Consider the following 23,030-nt stretch of genomic DNA (forward strand, 5'->3'; position numbering starts at 1 on the left):
TGTCATACTAGCTTGTCGCAAAGGAGGCTAAATAACGCTCCAAACTTATGCTAAATTTTGGCGGGGAAAAACTGGCATGGCCATGCAGTACCTGTGAGGGTTTCTGGACAATATTTATCATTGTTTTGTGTTGTTAATTGATTTTCGATAATATATATTTGTCCACTCCCATGTTGATAAGAGTATTAAATACTTGACAAATCTCCCTTTAAGGTACATTTTGAACAGATAAAACATGTTCGATTAATTTGCGATTAATCACAATTAACTATGGACGATCATGCAATTAATCGCGATTATATACTTTAATCGATTGACAGCCCTAACTGTTATTTATTTATTTATGATTTATTTGGTAGGGACAGATACAAAATACATAGACAAACTGAAAACAGCTGTCCAATGCAATGCGTCATATGTTTATAGCGAATGCTAATTTGCAACACCCGTCCTTCGAAGGGTTTTTATGAAACTAGTGGAGTAGAACAGTGGGGTAAAAAAAATAAGTTTTGATAGGAAACAGCGAGATAAAATAAAGCACACATTAAAAGCATTACATTTAAAAGTTAGACATGAGTACAGATACTTTCAAGTGATCAGGAACTGAGTTCCAGCACTTCAGGTGCAAAAGATGCAAAAGATGTTTTGCAGAATGGTGATCTGTAATCCAGTGATGCATTTGCAGTATATTGCAATATATAAATAAATGATCAATAAGTGGGTTCTGATTGAATACAGCTATGTCCCAATAAAGAGGCTGGATCTTCAGAGAATTTGCCACACAAAGGTGGAGCGTTGGTCAACTCAGAAAGTCTGATTTTTCAAGTGAAACTGTGCTAGTTTCACATTACTGGAGCTTACGGTTTAGTCCACATGATGGACGCAAATCTATTTATTATGCTAATTGTAAATATATCCATATAACTTCCATTTCTCAGTAACTGTAGGTAAGCTTCACTTTTTAGCTGTTTTTTTTAAAAGAACCTTTGAACGGGTCTCATGACATAATTTGGTCTAAAAAATGCAGAGCTCAAGGATTCAGACCCTGAATTTGGAGACAGCTATTGTTTGTTTTCAGTTAACTGGATTGTTAACACTTCAACTCCAACAACTCAGACACCCACACAGTCTTTTTACTGGTCCTCTCCGTCTGAGATTCTTTCTCTGCAGCTGGTCCTTAAGCCCTTTTCACCCTCTGCAACAGCTGCTGTTCTAGGTTTAGGAAAGTGGGGCAGCCGAGGCTAAAAGGGCATTATAAGAGTAGTTTGGCTCATTGTGTTCTTGTTTTTTTTTTCTTTTTTAAATCGGTAATCTTTTGTTGCAGTTTATTTTAGGAGGGCTGGCGTTCTAGTGCATGCGTCCTTGTGAAAGACAACAGATTGGTAATTTTGGTTGAACAAATGTTGCAGTCACCTTTGGGGTGACCTGGGATTAAGGCGTTCCCAATTTAGTGAATTTCTGTTGCATGTTGTACCCATTTCTATGTTGTTTCCTGTCATATCTACTGTCAAAATTAAAGTTAAATAGATGTAACATTGACAAAGTTCCACTTTTTAATGCAGCCATTGCATCCAGATGTGATGTGACACATGTTGGGTGTAAAGGCCTTCCTTTTGTTTTTTACTGCAACAAAAAAGGATTGTCGACCACCTCTTTTATTCAGTATGTCATCTGTCTGAATAGTTATGACACCTTAGTCTGATTACTGTAAACAAATGAGACTTAGTCAAGATTGTTAATAACCTCAGTACTTTGGTGCCGGAAGAGCAATTTTCTCTCCCTGTTTGTACTTTAATCCAGTGCTCAAAGTGGGTCAGTACTCACCTGTACGCAGTACCGGCACTTCTACATTTTACTCCTTGGCGTACCGTGATTTTTTTTCTTGCATACCGGCACATCTCAAAACCTTTCGGTAATCTTTCCTGCCCTCTCCAAATCAGGTTCTCTGGGAGATTCATAATCATACGGCACAGCCGTCGCTCGTCTAGAGTTTTTGTTTTTGTCCAAAATTATGTAAAATCAGTCAAAAACCTTCACATTTTGCAGTAGGGCGCCCAAACCCAATATCTCCTAGAATTCTTAATTCACTGTCGAAATTCAGAATGTGTCTCTGTGTAATATGTAGGAGCATCCTGACTTGGACTCCTAAAACCTGAATGACCAGCTCACACACCTCAGCTCTGCATGCATACCTGCCTGTCTGGCCGGCTGCTGTTGGCTAAAGGCAAACTATAATTTATTATAGAGCAATACTATACGCTACAAATAAAACAGGAACACCTTAACCCTATAATGTTGCAGTTGGAATATTATTGAAGTATTATAGGCCTACTATAGAAGATGCATAACCCAAGTATAATAATACAGCAATCAAATAACAACTGATTATGACTGACACAGCATAACATGCTTAAAGAAATAATGAATAAATAAATAGGCGGATACACACACCAACATGCGAATAAGGGGAGTACCGGCACTTATTTGTTTCCACTTCAAGCACGCCTTTAAACCAGTCTGACTTGACATCCACAATCATCTGAATCAGGTGGCACCCAATGTGAAAGGCTGTTTTCAATAGTCCAGTTCAGTTGTGGTTAATATACTGATTATAATTTACTTAATGGGTGTAAAAGGAATAGTCTGGAGTAGCTGCTTTGAAATGAAGGACACACGCAGAGTAGACTGCTGTAACGTACGTCTAAATTATCATTATTTGACACCCTGCTTCAAAGAAAGGATTTTTAATAACTTTGCATTCACACAACTGTTGATCACAGTCGGCTACTTGCTACTCACCTCACATACCTGCACCCGCATAGACACACAGTCCCTTGCTGTGTGTGTTTGACTGTGAGTAGTCTATGTGTACCCATGCGTATGTGTATGCAGCGCACTCAGCCAGAAAGCTCATCAATGGCTGAGAGATTTTGCCGAATGTTACTATGGTAACTGCAGTGAAATTGCTTCATAAGAGAGGGTGTATTGTTCATGTGTAGGATGAAATCAAACAGAGGATGAAGAGTATGGAAATAAGGTACCGGCAAGGTGGAGGAGAAAGACGAGGAGTTTATGAATGGGATAGCAGAAAGATTTGTTGACCGTAATGGATGAAGGGCAGCTGAAGAGTGTGAAGATGAAATGTGTTGCTTCAGTCTCCTCACCTCTCTTCCTATCAGCGTATGAGAGCGATCTCATAAATGTATTCATACAGCATTAACATCATCACAGCCTTTCATCGTGCAGAGCCTTTGTGTTTTATATAGAAATTGTTTTGTCCACAGAGGAAGTGGTCTGAAAATATCAGCAGCTTAACTGGTGAGTGTGTGTGTGTGTGTGTGTGTGTGTGTGTGTGTGTGTGTGTGTGTGGAGAGAAGCGGTTAGGTTGGCTCATAAACTGAATGTGAATTCGAGCCATGGCTCTATTCGAATCTGAATCACCATCCGCTTCTGACCGCACGCTCGATTTGATTGGTTATCGGTGTGAGTGGATGAGAGACGGACAGTTGAAGCTTCTGCTTGCTTCAAACAAACTACTTCGTACGAGATGTCGGCCAATCACATTGCACAGCCAAGTTGTTCTTACCTTTTCTCAACTATGGCTGAAATGGCGCGAGAAACTGGTGTAGGATTATGAACATGAAGTCACACAAATGAGTAAATTCTAGGGCTGTCAATCGATTCAAATAGTTAGTCGCGATTAATCGCATGATTTTCCATCGTTGATAAAATGGACAGAAATTGTTGAGTAGTCTCTAATCATATCTTCTTTCCAAATCTATGATTCTACAAGTAATTGATAATTAATTATTAATTTAACCCCACAGTTTTTTATTTCACAAAGCCCAATTCTTTCCTGTTTTATTTCATAATGCCACTTTTCATCACAGCGTCTTTGTTAATGGAGACAAACAGGGCAGAGCCAGTTATGTGGTTGGCTGCTGCTCCAGGTTGAATTAGCCAACAGCTGGTCATTGAGAAAAATGGTAGCGTGAAATAAAAAGGGCTTTTTGAAAAAGTTTAAAATAACACATTTTGAAATAAATCCACTCAATGAAATAAAAATGAGCCAACAATTTACTTTTTAAATTGAATTTGTTTTAATTTGGTTTACTGAAAATAAAACAGGCTGAAATAATAAGTAATTCGTAATTAAATATTTAATCGCATGATTGTCCATAGTTAATCACAATTAATCTCACATTTTTTATCTGTTCAAAATGTACCTTAATGGGAGATTTGTCAAGTATTTAATACTCTTATCAACATGGGAGTTCGTCTCCCGAGCTTCATCGCCTTGCAGCAGCAGGTTCACCCTCCTCTGTCTGTTGCATGTCTCTCCTCGTCCGCTCTTCAATTTTTAGGAGCTCCGTATACTCGGGCTCAAATAAATACGGGCGGTCATCGAATTCAAAGACCTCGTTCACATTGTGGAAATCATCTAAATATTCAGCCATGACACTGAAAATCTTTTAGATTAAGCTGCGTTTTCTGTACTGCAACACCACAAACTCTGCCCGACTGGCACTCGCGTTTCCACCATGGATGTATTCCATTTAGGGCTGTCAATCGATTCAAATATTTAATCGTGATTAATCTCATGATTGTCCGTAGTTAATCACAATTAATCGCACATATTTTTAAAACACATGGGAGTGGGCAAATGTGCTTGCTTTATGCAAATGTATGTATTATTGGAAATCAATTAACAACACAAAACAATGATAAATATTGTCCAGAAACCCTCACAGGTACTGCATTTAGCATAAAAAATATGCTCAAATCATAACATGGCAAACTGCAGCCCAACAGGCAACAACAGCTGTCAGTGTGTCAGTGTGCTGACTTGACTATGACTTGCCCCAAACTACATGTGAGACTTGTTGGTACCCATAGAACCAATTTTCATTCACATATCTTTATTCATCATTTTATAATCAACTGCTGTTTATAGTACAATAGCACATAATGCAAGCTCTTGTTTTCTTTTCAACACACACACAAATATCTTATTATTTCTGTCAATATTTCTGACTACTTTTGTCTCCTCACCATGAAGCAAACCAAATTTGATTTCAATCTGAAATTACAAACCAAAAACTAATTAGAAAATGTTATCTTGAAATTCTCATTCCAAAAATCTAATCATACTGATTCTCACAAGAATAGAGGTACAAGCACACACACACACACACACCCATTCAGACAAGTGGCTAAAAAAAAAAATCCATGTCATCACACAAGTGGGTTGCCAGCAGCATCCTCAGTTGGCTGAGCATGTCATCAGGAGCGGCAGAGTGGTACGTGTACAGACTAGAAATGGAGTGCATCACACCAGGTGACAGCGCACAGTGGGTCAGTAATTAAGGCTTTGTGAGTATGTGAATGAGTGTGAGTGTGTGTGTGTTATAGCATTGGACAGGGTCATGGCTATAGATTCCATTAGTGAAGAGCCTGGCGACAGACTCAAGTGTCGTCACTCTGAGGGTCAGTTGCTGTAGCAGCACCTTAAACAATAGTCAGCGCGGTAATTGGCGTGAAGTCTGAAGTTTTTTTTAAAACTTTCTCAACCAAACCTTCAGTTATGCAATTTCACCTACCATTAAGGACAAAGGACTACTCATGCCAAAAACAAACTCACTCAAAGGTCTGTGAATGAATTAACTCCAATTTTAAAAGCCTGGTATATAAAATCTTTGATGCTCTTTCACTTAGTGTTGTTGGTAAAAAAAAGACTAAAAGGAAAGTGGAGAAACAGGATGCACTCAGGACACAAACACAGGTAAAACCTCGTGAAAGTAGCGACTAATTAAATCTGTCTGAATAGCATCCGTAAATGGTGAGAACTCGTTTCTTATTCTGGACAAGCATGCATCCACATTTGGGTTTGCAGTTTGTTTGTGCTTTTTAGCCACGTTACCTGTATGGGTCTTAGGTCCACCGCGCTCTTTGTGATCTAAAAACAGAAAATCTCAACAGCTATTAGATGGATTGCCATGAAAGTTTGTACAGACATTCATGGTCCAAAGGATGAATCCCTCTGACTATGGTGATCACTTGTCTTTTCCGCTAACGCCACCATGAAGTTGACTTTTGTTTTCAGTGAAATGTCTCGACAACTATTCAATGGATTGCCATGAAATTTGGTTCAGACATACTTAAAGCTGTCCACTTGTGTTTCAGATCACTCATGTTGCATGTTAATACCAGGTCTGAACAGGGCCTGTGATGGTGAACATTTCACCTGCTAAACATCCACAGTCTTTATGAGCATGTTGACGTTAGCATTTAGCGCAAAGCCCCGCTGTGCCTAAGTAGAGCCTCACAAAGCCGATAGCATGGCTGTAGACTAAACATCCTAGATTTTACTTTAGGATTACAGTAAGCATCTTGCCATGTTTAATACAGTATTATTATCTGGGTTAACTTCCACATCATGGCCTTAAGAGACTCTGTTTTCCCTTCTGTTACTCTGGATTCCAGCTTCCAGGATATCTTTTTTATTGATATATGTGCAGCTTGTTAAATGTTTCCATCAACGTCTGTGTTATCTCCCCTTCCCACATTTAATATGCTGCTGCAGTTTTTTTTTCTGTGCTCAGTGTGGTTGTGCAAACAAAAGTCTATGATGGAAATAAACAAAGAAGAGTGTCAAACATAATTCCCCACAAAAATCATTCTTCCATTTATTCTTGTCACTCAAGTGATTGCGCCACTTGATTATGATTCTGTCCCAGACATCAGAGCCGTTTTCATCTATCATGTTTACCAAAGAGAGGTAGTTCTGTAGCATTAACTGCCTGGCTGGATATTTTACAGTCTTTAAGGGCACTTGAGCTTTTCCATCAGGCTCAGAGAGAAGATAATTCAACACTCTGATAACTTATCGCTTCTCAAATATCTTTGCTTACATTGTGGAATTTCTACTCAGTGGTAGCCTTGGTTGAACCTTGACTGCAGAAGGTTTTTTTTTTAGTATCTGCTACGAAAGTCAGAGTTCTCCCTCTTGTTCTCTGTGAGATTGTAGTAGATACTGTAGATGACCTGCTCCCAAGGATGTGAGAAAGAAACTTTCAGCAGTCGTTGTCATTTCCTATATATGGTTTCCTACAGCGCTGTTGTATTCAAGGACCTTGCCGGGTGGGTTTGAGTACACAAATGACTCATTTCCTGAGACTTTTCAGAGTGAAGGCCATATCAAGGCTAACAGAGAAGTCGCACGAGTCTGAATACTTACTGGACGTAAATACATACAAGATAAAGTATGTTAGGGGAATTACTGCATGTGCTGTATTTTCAAACATGTTCGGTTCTTATAATTGTATACTCGTTGTTGGATTAAAGGCTTAAAGCTCCCCTCCAGTTTTACTTCAGTTTTTTTGGTTAATGTTCTTTCTCAAAGAGAGAACGGGGGTGTGGTTAATAGTCAGATGTAAGTCATTACCATGGCAACCAGATTGCATCGTTTTTCAACCCAGTTTAGATGAATTTACTGTTTATCAGACTACAAATGAGACAGGAATTGGCACAACACAGCGACTTTCTCTCACTCGCTCTCTTCTTCACCGTCTCCTCCTGGCGAGGCGGCCGTCTGGCTGCTGCTGCACCAAGGAGCCTCACTGCCGCACGCCGGCCATAGCGCAACGGAGGACGGATAAACATGTTGCTGTGGTCTGCCGTTTGAAATGCAGATTCTAACTAGAAAGACAAACTGAAAGATAAACAGATTTATCTGTTTGCTGCTCAGACTCAAACGATCACAAGTGCACCTGCAGCTTGGAGGATGACGTCTGACCAGCAGCTTCTACTATAGTCATACGTCATATTCCCATTTTACCAACAACTTTCTTTTTTTTTGCCTTTGAGCACAAAATCAAGTTATTTGTCAAAAAATATTTTTTTTCCAACAGTGTGACTAATCAACTTAGTCAGGAAATGACTCAAATAAATATGAAATATCATAGAAATGCCAAAATACACTGGAGGGGGGCTTTAAGATAACCTAAATGCTAAAATATGAGCATATATATAATCACAAGAATAGCATGATTACTGTATTGAGAGCACAATCGCACTGAGACCAGGAGCAGGCACTTCCTGTTTGTGTTACCAAAAGGGCAGATATAAAACAGACATTACGAACTCCTCCACTGTGGCTCTTGTCACGTTTTGCCTGGCTGCCACTAGTTCTCCGCTCCCATCTGTCTGTCCATGTATCTGCTGCCTCTTGTGTCTCTGGAGAGATCATATCTGTGGAGGAGACCCAAAGTGGCCAATGTTAGTAAATACATAAGACATTATGAGATAAATTAAAAAAAACGTTATTACAAAATAAAATACAAGTTATGAACTACAGTTATGACATTGTGAAATAACCCAATATAGTTTCAATTTTAGGGCTGTCTAAGTGAACGCGATAATAACGCATTAACAGTAATTTGTTTTAACGCCACTAATTTATTTAACGCATTAACGGAACTTGTTTTTTTTAGGTTGTAGGGGGCTCTGTTTAAAAGCTAGAGTGAAGATCCTGGTATCATATGAAACTACAAAAACCTGAGGAATCCAATGGCACTAACTTTGTCATACTAGCTTGTTGCAAAGGAGATTAAATACTTATGATAATCACATGCAGTTTGGGGCAAGTCATAGTCAAGTCAGCACACTGACACACTGACAGCTGTTGTTGCCTGTTGGGCTGCAGTTTGCCATGTTATGATTTGAGCATATTTTTTATGCTAAATGCAGTACCTGTGAGGGTTTCTGGACAATATTTGTCATTGTTTTGTGTTGTTAATTGATTTCCAATAATAAATATATACATACATTTGCATAAAGCAAGCATATTTGCCCACAAATCTCCTATTTCGTCCTGTTTTATTTGCAGTAAACCAAATTTATTGGGTCATTCTTATATCATTGAGCAAATGTATTTTGAAATGTGGTATTTCAAACTTTTTCGAAAGCCTTTTTTTATTTCACCAACTGTTCTCTAATTCAGCCTGAAGCAACAGCCAATCACATCAGTGGCTCTGCCCTGTTTGTCTCCATTAACAAAGACGCTGTGATGAAAAGTGGTCATTGAGGAAAAATTGGGCTTTGTGAAATAAAAGAAACTGTGGGAATCTAACACATGTTGTTCATTGAGGTGTTTTATTACCTGAACATTAAAATCAACTGCAAACAGAGATTATAAAGCTTTATCCTGTTCATAAAGATCTACATGACAAACACGGATACGACAGTTCCAGGAAGAGAATTAAGAAATTGCTCCTCAAGATGGTTATGAACCTGAATGATGTTTGACTTAAATATCATTTGTCTGCACCACCTTTTCCTTCCAGCGCAGCTAAACTGAGTTTAGTGTGTGTGTAGAGATTTTATAGACCAATTAAACCCATGTTGGGCATATGGCGTTGTGTGTACTCAGAGTACACAGTGCTGTTTTCCATGGAAAGTTCCAATAGTTTGTAAAAAAAAGGGAGTGATTTTAGTCCTGATAAACGTAAAGTCTGAAAAGGAGGGTTGCTTACATTTTTTGATTCATACCTCGGTAAAGCCACTTGAGGACACAGCAGCAACAGCAGCGGTTATTTAACTGATGCATACATGGGATTCCAACATAGTGGAACCAATTACTGAGCTCCCCTTTCACAGTAAAGGAGAATCAAATTGGCATATTATAACACTTTTCAAAGGACCGACTGGTAATGAGTTCTAACCACAGAAAAAATGAAATGAAATTCCCTCTTTCTTGATATTACAGTTGCACCGTTTGCTGCAGGGAATCATGAAAAGAAGCTCAGCACAGATTTATTTTTCCTGAAATATTGTAACCATAACAACGTGATTCTCTTTCCATCCAAGAGCCATCAGTCTGCCACCTCTATCAGCTATTACCAGTCATACACTGCAACTCTAAATGCACGTCAAACTGACCACATATGCATTGATCTTGGAGACTCACAAACTTTTGCACTATTCGTTTAAAGGTTCTCTATGCGAGAACATTAATATCACAGCAAACAGCTATTGTCTATGTAAAGATACAGAGGAGTAATGTCTACCTGAGCAGAGAATGAAGTCACTCTCCCTCTGTGTGTGTTGTAATCAGAGCTTCTCTGTGCTTTGTTGTGCCTTTTAGTGCATGTTTATGCATGTGAGCGTGCACCACTGGCTAGCCCACGGCCACTGCTCTGCACTGCTCTTATACGGCGGTTACAGATGATAACGCCGTCCCGACAGACGGCGCCTTTGCGGAAGCGTAGCACCCACCTTCCGGTTACCACCTAGCTTAACACTGTTAGCTCTGTCAGCACTGTTGACATTGTTAGCACTGTTAGTACCATTAGCTACAAAGGCCTTCACCATGTTGAGAGCTATGGGAAGTCAAAAGACATGACATCACTCTGAAACATGTCTATAGATTAATATTAGTTTATCCCATTTACCTAGTAATTCTGGTATTGAAGGTCTATACATTTAATACATGTGTGTAATGAACAGTTTTTCTTCTTTTTACCTCTGTCCTTCAGCTGTGACCCAAGGAATCAACAGAACACTATATTATACTTCAGATTGTCTGTTTAAATCCCACCCTAAACCTTCTCACCTCCCTCTCTCTCCCAGCTGTGAGCCGAGTGACCGACCGGACCTACAGACATGGGGAAGCAGAACAGCAAGCTCCGTCCTGAGGTGATGCAGGACCTCCTGGAGAGCACCGACTTCACCGAGCACGAGATCCAGGAGTGGTACAAGGGCTTCCTGAGGGACTGCCCCAGCGGGAACCTCTCCATGGAGGAGTTCAAGAAGATCTACGGTAACTTCTTCCCCTACGGAGACGCCTCGAAGTTCGCCGAGCACGTCTTTCGCACATTCGACGCCAATGGCGACGGGACAATAGACTTTCGGGAGTTTATCATCGCGCTAAGTGTGACGTCACGTGGCAAGCTGGAGCAGAAGTTGAAATGGGCGTTCAGCATGTACGACCTGGACGGAAATGGGTACATCAGTAAAGCTGAGATGCTGGAGATTGTTCAGGTGAGTGTGCACACAATATCGCATATTGAACAGACTATATAGTAGGGGTGGGGAAAAAATCCATTCACCTATGTATCACGATTTTTAAATAGATTTTTTAATGCCAGAATCAATAGATTTGTTTCATTTCAGTCTATGAGGAGGTATTTATTGCTGTTATTGTTGTAGTCTGAGTAACATGACGTCGTATCCGTCCCGTATCTGTCACCAAAACAAACAAGCTGAACGACAAAGCAGAAAACAGCGGAGGGTTCACATGGATACAACCTGCACCCTCATATGTTAAATTCAACGTAGTAAACACTACACATCCAGTAAAGTATGGAAACACTTTGGGTTTCACACATTGCAGGAAAAGCAGAGCTAGATATCATGGCTAAAGCTGCATGCTAACTCTGTCATGGACAAGAAACGTTATCGTATCGCGGTACCGTGCAGTCAAGCCGTGGTCAAATGGGCCGACGCTACAACTGCAGAGCACCTATATACTGACATTTATGTTAAATGCATTCAAACGGCCCCGATGGAGCTGACCATGGATGTATAAAGAGAACGGAGCTGACGGGAGAGCTAGCGATGCACTTGGAGAAGTTAGAGGAAGTATACAGTACATGTGTGACTATGTCCGGTTTTCAAAATAAAGTGTTAACAAAGGGAACTGTATATACAAAATACATATATGGAAATAAGATTGATTGGATTAAATGCACCAGAAGTATAAAACATGACATGTCCCTTATAAATTAAAAAGAAAATACCACTAATTTGTGAGGGAAATGTCTTTATTCTTTGATTTTTGGGTTGCTGGAAAAAAATGTATAAATAAATGCCTAACAATGACTGATATATTTGACTTCAGGACATCATTGACTACATACATGCTGAAAATCAAATATTCTAACTCTATTCATTTAAATGTTTTCCAAAGTAAAAGTCCCTAGAAATGCATGATTCAACTTTTTCCCATGGTCCAGTGTTAAAAAAGTTAATAGAAATCGCAGTAAATCGTAATATTGAATCGCAATACTTATTGAATCGGCACCCAAGTGTCGTGATAGTATCGAATCGGGAGATAGGTGTATCGTCCCAGCCCTAGTATATAGCCATAGCCACAAAAGATCCCAGTGTCTACAGAAAATAGAAACTTACACTAACGGGGAGAACGTTTCTAACACATGGTAGTGTTGTCTGTGACTGTGAGGCAGTCAGTTATGAATTAATATCCATCAGGTGACGCATAGACCCATACACACTCACAAACTCACACACTCACACTAACTGTAAGATCAGCCAGGGCAGTGATTGTTAAACATTTGTACTGCCACTGTATCCATAACACACTCTTTATGAGACTAGGAAAAACAGTGCTGGCATTTTAAGAAGAGGACGACATACAGCTGTGCTCCACGGAGGGAGGAAGCTCTTACGGGCATTACAGCTGGATGTGCTTCCATCTAATACATGATTTCTGAGAGATACTGTGCCGTTCAGGACCTCATTTACTGCCAGCATTGACATGTCGGTGTACTTAAAAGATGCATTTAGATATTAAGATTAATTGAATGAAAGCAGTTTTGGAAACAGTCAGGGGCTTTCTTAAATGTGGCTTCTCGTCTTATCTGGAAAGGAAAAGGATGAATTTTCCATCTGCTCTGCTGCACCTTTTAGCTTCCACAAATGGACCTAAAGCTTAGTCTAATCCAGTCTGGTGTCTGTTAAAACATCTGCTGTACACTGTATATACATATTTTGTAAAGCCTACTTGGTTTTCTTTTTATAGTTGCCAAAACCAGCCTAATGCTAGAAAGATGAGGAAGGACGTTTCTATTAAATCCCTGACAGTGTTGAAGCTGTTGTTATTCATTAAGGTAATGAAGGTAATTGTCGACTAAAATGCCCAGCGGGCTATGTGGGCTTTCAAACATTCTCACCAAGGTCTTATTTTTTGGTAGGAAAAAAAGATTAAACTGACATTTTTTTTTTTTTTAAATGAGAGTTCTAGTTTAATTTGACAGTTTAATAGGATTGAATCCATTTTTTTTGTCTCTGTGTAACGTTCAACAGTTTAGGTTTACAGTATAAGAATTAGAAAGATTTTCTGGTTGTGCAGCAGAGCACAGCGCACGTTTTTAAAAAAGAAAACGACAAGGGGAGAGGGGGAGCATGGGCGGCATTTCCTGCACAAGAGCTTCTCATGTAAACAGACTATTATAGCTGCGCACATACAGTACACTTTACATCTTGGTGTGTGTGTGTGTGTGTGGTCACATTTCTTTTCTCGCCTCCCTTTTTTCGTACTTCCTCCACATTTGTGTAACAGCAGGTAGTTGGTCCCACTTCAGTTTCACCTAGTTTCACCTCTCGTGTTGCAGATTTCTTAATTTTAGAGACAATATTTTTCTGTGATGTAAGCACAGTTCTCTCTCATTTTCTTTCTTCTTTTCTGGTCACCCTAAGCAGAAGGGGGCACTTAAGTTCATTTCAGAAGGCTACCTCCAGGTCTGAAAAGTGAAGCCAATGCGGAAGTGCCTTAAACTTACATTCTTTCTAACAGCCAGCAGGGGGCGACTCCTCTGGTTGCTAAAAGAAGTCTGATTGTATAGAAGTCTATGAGAAAATGAGCCTACTTCTCACTTGATTTATTACCTAAGCAAACATTGTAAACATGAGTTTATGGTCTCAATCGCTAGTTTCAAGTCCTCTTCAATACAGCATGAGATGAAGCCTCAAGCAGCATTCGAATGTTATAGCAGCTTTAACGTTGTGTCAGATTTTCTGCACTTCCTTGTTGAGTATAATCTGTCTTTCCTACAATTGCATCACTGAGCTTGGCTTTGTATTTTAATATTTATAATTTTCTCTAAGCATACTCTGAATCACTGATGTTATAGCTATAATTTAGTTAATCAAGCCAACTTCTCTGATTCATTTCATGGCAGATGCGGCCAATCCCTGCAAATATGAATCTATAATGCCTCACTATTTCCCACGTATCATAGCTTCAAGGTTAAATCAGCCTCCCTACCTCAAGACCGCAGTGATTCAGCCTTCAGCCTGTCACTAGACGACATCAACCCTCTGCCCACTTTCCATTAAAAGGTGCTTGCTGTTCCTAAAGACAAAAGAATAGAAAGCGGTGACTCAGACTGGCTGTGTGCAGGGCTCATCAGTTGAAGAGGAGTGTTGGAAAGTTGTGCCTTAATGAGTGTGATTGTCATTGTTTGGTAAATGTCTTTGTGTGTATGTGGCAGTTGTTAATTAGCTGCAGTTTAAAGGCTCAGAAATGTCGCAGCATTGTAGCTCTAACTCCAGTTTGATTGTGGCTTTTTGAAATGTAGAAGCAGGAGCTCTGTTGTGTTTGACTCATTAGATTCGACGGTGCCGTTCCTCATTGCTGAAAGAGCCCAAGGCCATCTCAGTTTCTCTCTCTGTCTGTCTCAGACGCACACAGAAGCATTTATACACAGTATTCATCTGTCTTCATGTCTATCTACTCCCTCACTGCATTTGGCTGGCTGACTCTCCTGGTTCAAAGCCACCCACCTCTGCAGAGAGAAAGCAGGCTTAAGAGAAAAGTTTTCAGGTAGCGCTGACTAACTACTGAAGTTAAACTGATGCCTGAGCTCAGAGTCTTTGAGTAAAGTCTGCAGTTTAGTGTGATCACAGTATCTTCAGAGGGCAGATTGGCAGGTGGATCTCATAAAGCTAAATCCATCCATTTTCTGTTGCGTATCTAGGTACCAGAAGGCGTTGATGCCCCTATGTGTCGTGATTTTTTTTTTTTACGAATTTGAAATCAATTTTTTTTTAATGCCAGACTCAATAAGTTTGCTTAATTTGAGTCTATGAGGAAGTAAAAGGAAGTTACTGCTTTTATTATTGTAGTCTGAGTAACGTGACGTCATATCCGTTCTGTATCCGTCAACCCAAACAAACCGCAGTTAGCCGAAACAAGAAAGTAGAAAGCGGCATAGGGTCTGCGTGTATACGACCTGCACCCTCCCATTTTAAATCCAAAGTGATAAACACTACACATCCAGTAAAGTATGGAAACACTTTGGGTTTCACACATTGCAGGAAAAGCAGAGCTAGACATCATGTTTTGCATTCAAACGGCCCCGATGGAGCTGACCATGGATGTATAAAGAGAACGGAGCTGACGGGAGAGATAGAGACCGACTTGGAGAAGTTAGAGGAAGCATACAGTACATGTGTGACTACGTCCGGTTTTCAAAATAAGGTGTTAACAAAGGGAACTGTACTTACAAAAAAACATATATGGAAATAAGATTGATTGGATTATATTCACCGGAAGTATAAAACATTATATGTCCCTTATAAATTAAAAAGAAAATACCACTAATTTGTGAGGGAAATGTCTTTATTCTTTGATTTTTGGGTTGCTTGAAAAAAAGTAAAAAATTACTGACCATGACTGATATATTTGACTTCAGGACATCTCTGACTACATACATGCTGAAAATCAAAAAAAAAATTCCAAAGTAAATAAATCAATATTGCAATAAATCGTAATATCGAATCGCAAATCTTGTAGAATCACAATACGTAAAAATCGCAATACATATCAAATCGGCACCCGAGTATCGTGATAGTATCGAATCAGGAGATGGGTGTATCATCCCAGCTCTAGGTACCAGTAGCCCAGACGTACTAACCTCCTCACCCTAAAGCTGCGTTCACACTACAAGCGACACCTCAACTTTCTACGAGTCATTTTCAATGGAAGCCGGCATGACATGGTTGGTACCCATGGAGTCTGTTATGATGCCAGTATCTTCCCTCTCCAACCTAAAACTCACAAGTTACTCTAATGCGTTAAAAAAAATGTGTGGTGTTAAAACGAATATGCGTTAACGTGATATTATACTATACTATATTACTTTGACAGCCCTAGTAATAATAAAGGGGTTCTTCCTCTTGCTGTTGTGAGGTTGCCATCTTGCAGTGTGCACATTTGGAATGCATCTGCTTATATAGACCCCCAATTGTACTATGAATGGAAGCATGTGTAAGTCTGCATCCGTATTAAAGAATGAACAAATCTTTACAGATGTCATATTTATTCTCTCTGTCAGGGATATTATCCACCACACCAGTATTATTGTGACCATCAATTGCAAATGCTTCACCCAAGACCGCGCCATTCCTCCCACAGTGGTCTCCATGTTTTCCGTTCACAAACCTCCATTTGGCGTAGCGACCGAGCGCCGCGGCTCTCTCCAGCTAGCTAATGGTCTCTCAAGCAGAGAGTGTGTAAATGCTGGTGATGCTCATAATTAGCCTTGCTGTGGGAGTAATTGAACGAGATGGATCGCAGCCAGCCCGGCTCATCTTCTCCAGATAATGACAAAATCTGAACTCCGTGAGACAGATAAAAGCGTCTCATCCACTCCACCAATAGTTGATATCTAACCTTTCATCTGAAACGCGGCGCTATCAGCCGAGCAGACGGGCACAGAGGGAAGTTCATTGTCTCGATTGGCAAAAAGGAGGGATAGAGCATTCACACCGGTAAATTAGTGAGATTGAGCAGAATAGCAGGTTAGATGAATAGATCACTGCTCAGGCAGATAAAGTCGCCATGGGAAACGCATTCATCTTTTGTGTGAGAGTGAGGCGAGACACTGTGTGCATGTTGTGCATGTGTGCTTATTACTGCAAACGGTGCTCAGCTGGCTCTGTCGGCACAAATAAGTCTCAGCAACTCTCTATTATATATCTATGTTTCTTGACTTTGCAATACTTGCTTTTATTTTTATTTTCTCTTATTATGTTTATTGTTAAGCATCAAACCACCAAGGCAAATTCCTTGTTTGCATTACATTTGCATAAAGCAGTATATTTGCCCAGTCCCATGTTGATAAGAGTATTAAATACTTGACAAATCTCCCTTTACGGTACATTTTGAACAGATACAAATGTGCAATTTGTGATTAATCGTGATTAACTATTTTAATCAATTGACAGCCCTAGTGAAAATACACGTGCAAGTCAGATAAAGGATGTCCAGGCAGTTTTCATTGTTAAATATATATGTGAAAGAAATAAAGATAATCTGTAGTAGGAGCAGGTGAGAGGGGAGATGGAGACAGACAATCAGCCAGGGAGGATACATCAGCTGGCAGGGTGTGAAGAAAGACACATCCAATTAAGACAAAGGTTGTGGTCTGTGGATAAAGGGGAAGAAAGGATCAATCCTGCATAACACTAGCTGTACTAATAGTGCAGGAGAGTTACCATGCCTGTTATTTTAACCGCCTCAGATATGCTATCTAAAAGACTGGATTTGTTAAAGGACAAGGCTAGTGTTATTCTTTTTTTTTATTTTATTTTTTTGGGGGCTTTTTGCCTTTATTTGATAGTGATAGTGATGGTCTTGATAAGGTCAGATTCGAACCCAGGCCGCTACGGTAAGCCTGGTGTTATTCTATAGTTTTCTAACTGTCAACAAATCCCATGAGAAGACCCAAGCGTGTTAGTCTGTTTCTCAATACTTTCCTACTTCCCTATCCTGTCTGTGGCACTCAGACCCAATCCCATTGGTTCCTACTGAAGACACAGAAAGAGTCACAAATATAGAGTTGAAGTCTTGTAAATTTTAGCAAAGTTTACTCAGTCAGGAGGAAGTAGAGCATCTGTTGGGGCAGTTATCAGGTTTTCATGATGACCCCTTGAGAATGTTTTTTTATATATAGTTGTATTCACTAGGGCTGTCAATCGATTAGAATATTTAATTGTGCATGATTGTCCGTAGTTAATCGCGATTAATCGCACATTTTTTATCAGTTCAAAATGTACCTTAAAGGGAGATTTGTCAAGTATTTAATACTCTTATCAACATGGGAGTGGGCAAATATGCTGCTTTATGCAAATGTATGTATATATTTATTATTGGAAATCAATTAACAACACAAAACAATGATACTATAGGTACTGAAGGTACTGCATTTAGCATAAAAAATATGCTCAAATCATAACATGGCAAACTGCAGCCCAACAGGCAACAACAGCTGTCAGTGTGTCAGTGTGCTGACTTGACTATGACTTGCCCCAAAACTGCATGTGATTATCATAAAGTGGGCATGTCTGTAAAGGGGAGACTCGTGGGTACCCATAGAACCAATTTTCATTCACATATCTGGAGGTCAGAGGTCAAAGGACCCCTTTGAAAATGGCCATGCCAGTTGTTCCTTGCCAAAATTTAGTTTAGTTTCATGTGATGCCAGTATCTTCACTCGAGCTTTAAAACTGAGCTACAACCTCCGAAAGGTCGATAGTGTTAAAGAAATTTGTGGCGCTAACTTTGACAGTGCTAGTTTTAATAGTTTTATGACAAAAATGGAGCTCTATGGCCCAGAGGGAGGAATAAGAAGAATTCCTGTCTCTCTCTGGCTCTGACTGTTTCCACAGCTCTGTGTGTAGTGGGGAATATTGAGAGGGCTATAAGCTCCAGATCGTTTCACTTCTTATTGGTTGCTTGTAATTTTGGGATTTAGAAATTTAATCTTATTCCACTGCGTTGCTCTGGATTAGACCAGCAGCTAAATCCCCAACATGCAATATTGGCTAAATGTACTAAACACTCGCAGCTGTTTGAAGGATTGTGATTAATAACAGACCCGGCTCCAAACTGAAATGAAGACTGATATTAAGCGTGGCTGCTGCTGCTTGTTCCTCGGCTCCACGCTGACCCAGGAGCTGAGCAGCCCTGCTGCTGTGTAATAGGAGGCATAACCAGCACCTATTTAAAGCTCCCGCTGCACTGTAATCACAATCAGCCCTCCTCTGTTCACATGTCAGCTCCCATTCCCCTCAAATCCGCCTCCTTATTAGAGACTGAGAGAGTGGGCTGTGATTTCACTGTTTACTGCCAAACAGCCTGCAATGCAACAGGGAGCAGAGGAGACACAACACTGATAAATAGTCTGTGAGGGATTGTGCGTGTGTTTGTCTCCACCCGTCCCTACCTAAACCATGAAGATGTAATCACGCAACAGTGAAGCAGTCTCTGTTGTCTCTGGATCAGGGATAGACCATCTGATACGACGGGCCGGTATCAGTGCAGAATCTGACCTTATCAGGCTGATCCATAATAAATACAGCTTCTTTAGCCATATAAAATTCAGTGCTTCAACCCTCAGTTACATTCATTAAGTTATGATGATCCCTAACGTCATGTTTCCTCACATAAAAATGATCCCAATGAGACCCACACAGTGAGATATACAGGGGACACACCAACCCGTCATCAGAGAGCTAGCGGCGATGAAGACAGAACACACCGCAACAACGGCCAACTACCACGTACGTTCTGCGCCTGTGTGAAATGAAATAACTCTCCACACCAGCAGGTGGCGGTAGTCTGTATTCATCATTCAAAACAGGAAACCGGAAGACCGATGACTGCGGATATACAAGCCGTTGTTATGATACGTTTATGAAATAAAGCAGCGTTTGCCGACCATTTTCACACCACTCTCACTCACCACTTAGCGTCATTCTAGACAGCCATGTCGTTGTGAAAATATCCGTGTATTTGAATGATCAGATGAGATGGAGATGAAAAATGAGAAGAACCTTCTGTGTGACTTTACTCGTTGTCTTGCTTTCCTCACTTCCGTTTCTCTTCTCGTGCACTGATTCGTTTAAGCTGACCAGCCAATCAGAGTGATTTCTCTCACCGACGGGCGCCGCAGCCAATTCAGCATGCTGAATCGGCCGAAAAACCTCCGATACGGGCTGACTAGAGCCAACGGTGCAGGACACACCGAAAAAACTAGACCAACGGACGCTCACCGACGGCCCCAAACTGTCCGACAGTCAACTTGGTGTATCAGTGCCTTTAGCTGTTAGAAACGGAGAAAGCTTTCTAAAGAGGTAGATAAGAAGTTTTTAAAGGATGGTTTTATAGATGAAAAGGTACATGTGAATCTTCCTCCTTGGACTTCAGTGAGGTCCATCCAGTTAACACACATTAAGTTCAAGATCCAGCATTCAAAAATAAAAGATGAATTGTAGCAAAATCACATCTGATAGTCAGAAAGTCATGGACGTCCACAGAGCTGTGATCTGATTATAATTATCTGATTATATGACCTCCATTGTGTCCCCTTTTGTAGGCGATCTATAAGATGGTGTCCTCTGTGATGAAGATGCCAGAGGACGAGTCGACACCTGAGAAGAGGACGGAGAAGATCTTCAGGCAGATGGACACCAACAGAGACGGTAGGCTAACGTTGAAGTGGGGTAGTTGATGGGGAAAACTGACTTTAAAACACCTTGTTGGTCATTTTGAGTCAAGAAAATTGCTCTGTGTGATAGTGTTGAATCAGGAGATAAGTGGATCGTCCCAGCCCTAATATTTGAAGATATTTATTATTCTAACTTGTCATCTGACTTGACATACAAAGCCTTTTAAATCCCCTTTTGCTTCTCTACCAAGGCGCCAAAATGATAACAAACAAACCTGATGGAATTGATTTGATGAATTGGTTTCAGTGAAATGGGAAACAACATGCATTTTTAAATTGCAAATGTATTGAACGGCTTGTCACTGCCACCTGGTTAGCTGGCCGGCAGCTGTTGTCATTGTACAAACCGGCCTGGTTCTCCGTCACAGAGGCACTTGTAGAGCCCTCCAGCCTGAAGCAGCAGTCCATTGACAACAGAACTCACGCCCGACCTGCAATTTTAGTCACACACACACACAACACACTTCAGTCACACACAGTTGCACTGTCAGAGAACGCAAACATCCTGAGCGCAGGAGACAAGATAGAAACAAGATGGGAGGAGCAGAGAGATGGACAATGAGGAATTAGTGAGTAGTGTGGGTAGTAGGAGGAGGAGAAGACGTAGCAAAAGAGGAGTGGGTTGGAAGAGAGAGAGGATGAGGAGGCGGAGGGAAGAGGAACTGGGAGAAAAGTGACAGCAGAACAAACAAATTTGAACAAATGTTCCATCTTTCTTTTGCTTCTTCTAATGACAGTAGTGAGCAAGTTGTAGAGAGAGGCATCTTGTGTTCATCTGTCTGTGAGGAGGGTGAGAGAACAACACCGCCACCTGTTGGTGAGCAATGGAGCATCAGTAGGATGCACCGATTCAGGTTGTGAGAACAGTCACAAAGAATCATAAGATTCATTTTGAAATGCATGTTCTGTTATCATCTCACCAAAACCCTCTGAGACCCACATTAGACCAGTTTTTGTCCTTTTTAGGGGGGTACAGGGGGTCTTTAGGGGGAGATAGCAGGTAAACAGTAGATGTCACATAGAAGTGGTGTACATCATCTGAAAGCTGGGAACCTGAAGAATAATTGAGATGCAGCTCAACACTGTGTGTCAAGATGTTCTAGTTATAAATCAGAAATAAATATGAATTAATTAATTAATTAATCAATTAGAATAAATTGTAAAGTATGATGGTCATCCCCATGCTCTATTATGTCTCATAAGTTGTTGCAGCAATTTTGGGTTGATATCATTTGTAACACAGATTTGGTGCTAAATTTAACCCTTCTTTACCACTCGAGAATTGATAAAAAATGATCAATAATCCCTCCAAAATACCACATTAAGACACCAAGACCTTGAGGAACACCATAGAAAAAGCCGTGTTGTGATTCGGAATCAAAAACTTTTGACATTTGGAGAGTTTTGCAAGAATTGTATTTGTCGACGATTAGATTGCGAGCACTTCCGTTGTGTAAACTGCTCAGAAACCCCTTAATGTCAATCTAGCTAGGAAAGCCATCCATCCTCTGAATGCTCTAGGTCTCTAGTTTGTGGCTGTAAAGTTTCATGAGGCTGTGATTATCCTAGAGGTCACCACGGGTCATTTTATACAGTGAGGTCAAGTTTAAAAAATGGTCTCACTAAAATGAAATGGTCTACTATGGGGACTAACATCATCACACATGAATACAGTTGGACTCATTGGATCCACAAGAGTCTCAGCTTTACAGTGATACACAATTTATGTAATTCAAGACTGTTTAGGGACCTCAGTATGCAGAAATATTCAAACACAACATTTTAGAATAGGCGAAAATAACACATTTATACTGCATGAAAAAGACTGCATGTGATTATCATAAAGTGGGCACGTCTGTAAAGAGGAGACTCGTGGGTACCCATAGAACCCATTTTCATTCACATATCTTGAGGTCAGAGGTCAAGGGACCCCTTTGAAAATGGGGTCAGTTTTTCCTCACCAAAAATATAGCCCAACTTTGGAGCGTTATTTAGCCTCCTTCCCGACATGCTAGCCACAGCCTCTGAAAGACATTAAAGTCGGTCGGGATATCTGTTCGGGCACAAAGTTATTGAAGGTTTTCTACGCCCTGGTTCACCAATGAATTGCACCAACATGGACAGGGCCTCGTCACAGCATGAGGTAGCCTATAAAGCAGAGAATATAAGTCCCATTTTACAGCGAAATGAGTAAACCAGGTCATTACAGAAGAGATCCAACAGAAACACATTTAGTGAAGAGCTAAAACACAACATCATTCTGTCTGTGCCAGTAATTACTGTCATTTTCTGTTTTCTGAACAAATTGTGTCTCCCAGTAGGAGACAGTAAGGCAGCATTCCTGCATGTTGTTAAAATGGGAGGTCATTAATGTTGTGCTGATGTTGTATGTATGTTTTTAGGTAAGCTGTCTCTGGAGGAGTTCATCAAAGGAGCGAAGAGCGACCCCTCCATCGTCCGCCTGTTGCAGTGCGACCCCAGCAGCGCCGGACAGTTCTAAAACCTGAGGGCATCAACACAACCTGTAAGGCTCACACTCAGCATCTTCTCCTGCACAGTAAAAGCTTCACTTAATGGGTAACTTTGGTATTTTTCAACCCTATTTTCTCATGTTTTTGCATCTAAGTGACTAATAGGGACAACAATTTCTGAAATCACTCCAGTATTGAAGGGAGAGCGCTGCTGAATGTAATCATATATCATCATATATGGGGCAAT

General features: G+C 40.4%; 1 protein-coding gene across 3 annotated transcripts in view; it reads left to right on the forward strand.

The window, feature by feature from the left end:
- LOC119496831 (neurocalcin-delta A) overlaps positions 1 to 23,030 on the forward strand; it is a 72,606-nt gene that overhangs the window by 43,907 nt on the left and 5,669 nt on the right. For all 3 annotated transcript variants that reach the window (XM_037784425.1, XM_037784424.1, XM_037784423.1), the window contains 3 exons: positions 10,630 to 11,040; positions 20,181 to 20,286; positions 22,715 to 22,836. In XM_037784425.1, the coding sequence (XP_037640353.1) occupies positions 10,663 to 11,040; positions 20,181 to 20,286; positions 22,715 to 22,812 (582 nt within the window). In that variant the 5' untranslated portion in view covers positions 10,630 to 10,662 and the 3' untranslated portion in view covers positions 22,813 to 22,836. The remainder of the gene's footprint in view (positions 1 to 10,629; positions 11,041 to 20,180; positions 20,287 to 22,714; positions 22,837 to 23,030) is intronic.

Source organism: Sebastes umbrosus, chromosome 11, assembly GCF_015220745.1.
Source record: "Sebastes umbrosus isolate fSebUmb1 chromosome 11, fSebUmb1.pri, whole genome shotgun sequence".
NCBI lineage: Eukaryota > Metazoa > Chordata > Actinopteri > Perciformes > Sebastidae > Sebastes > Sebastes umbrosus.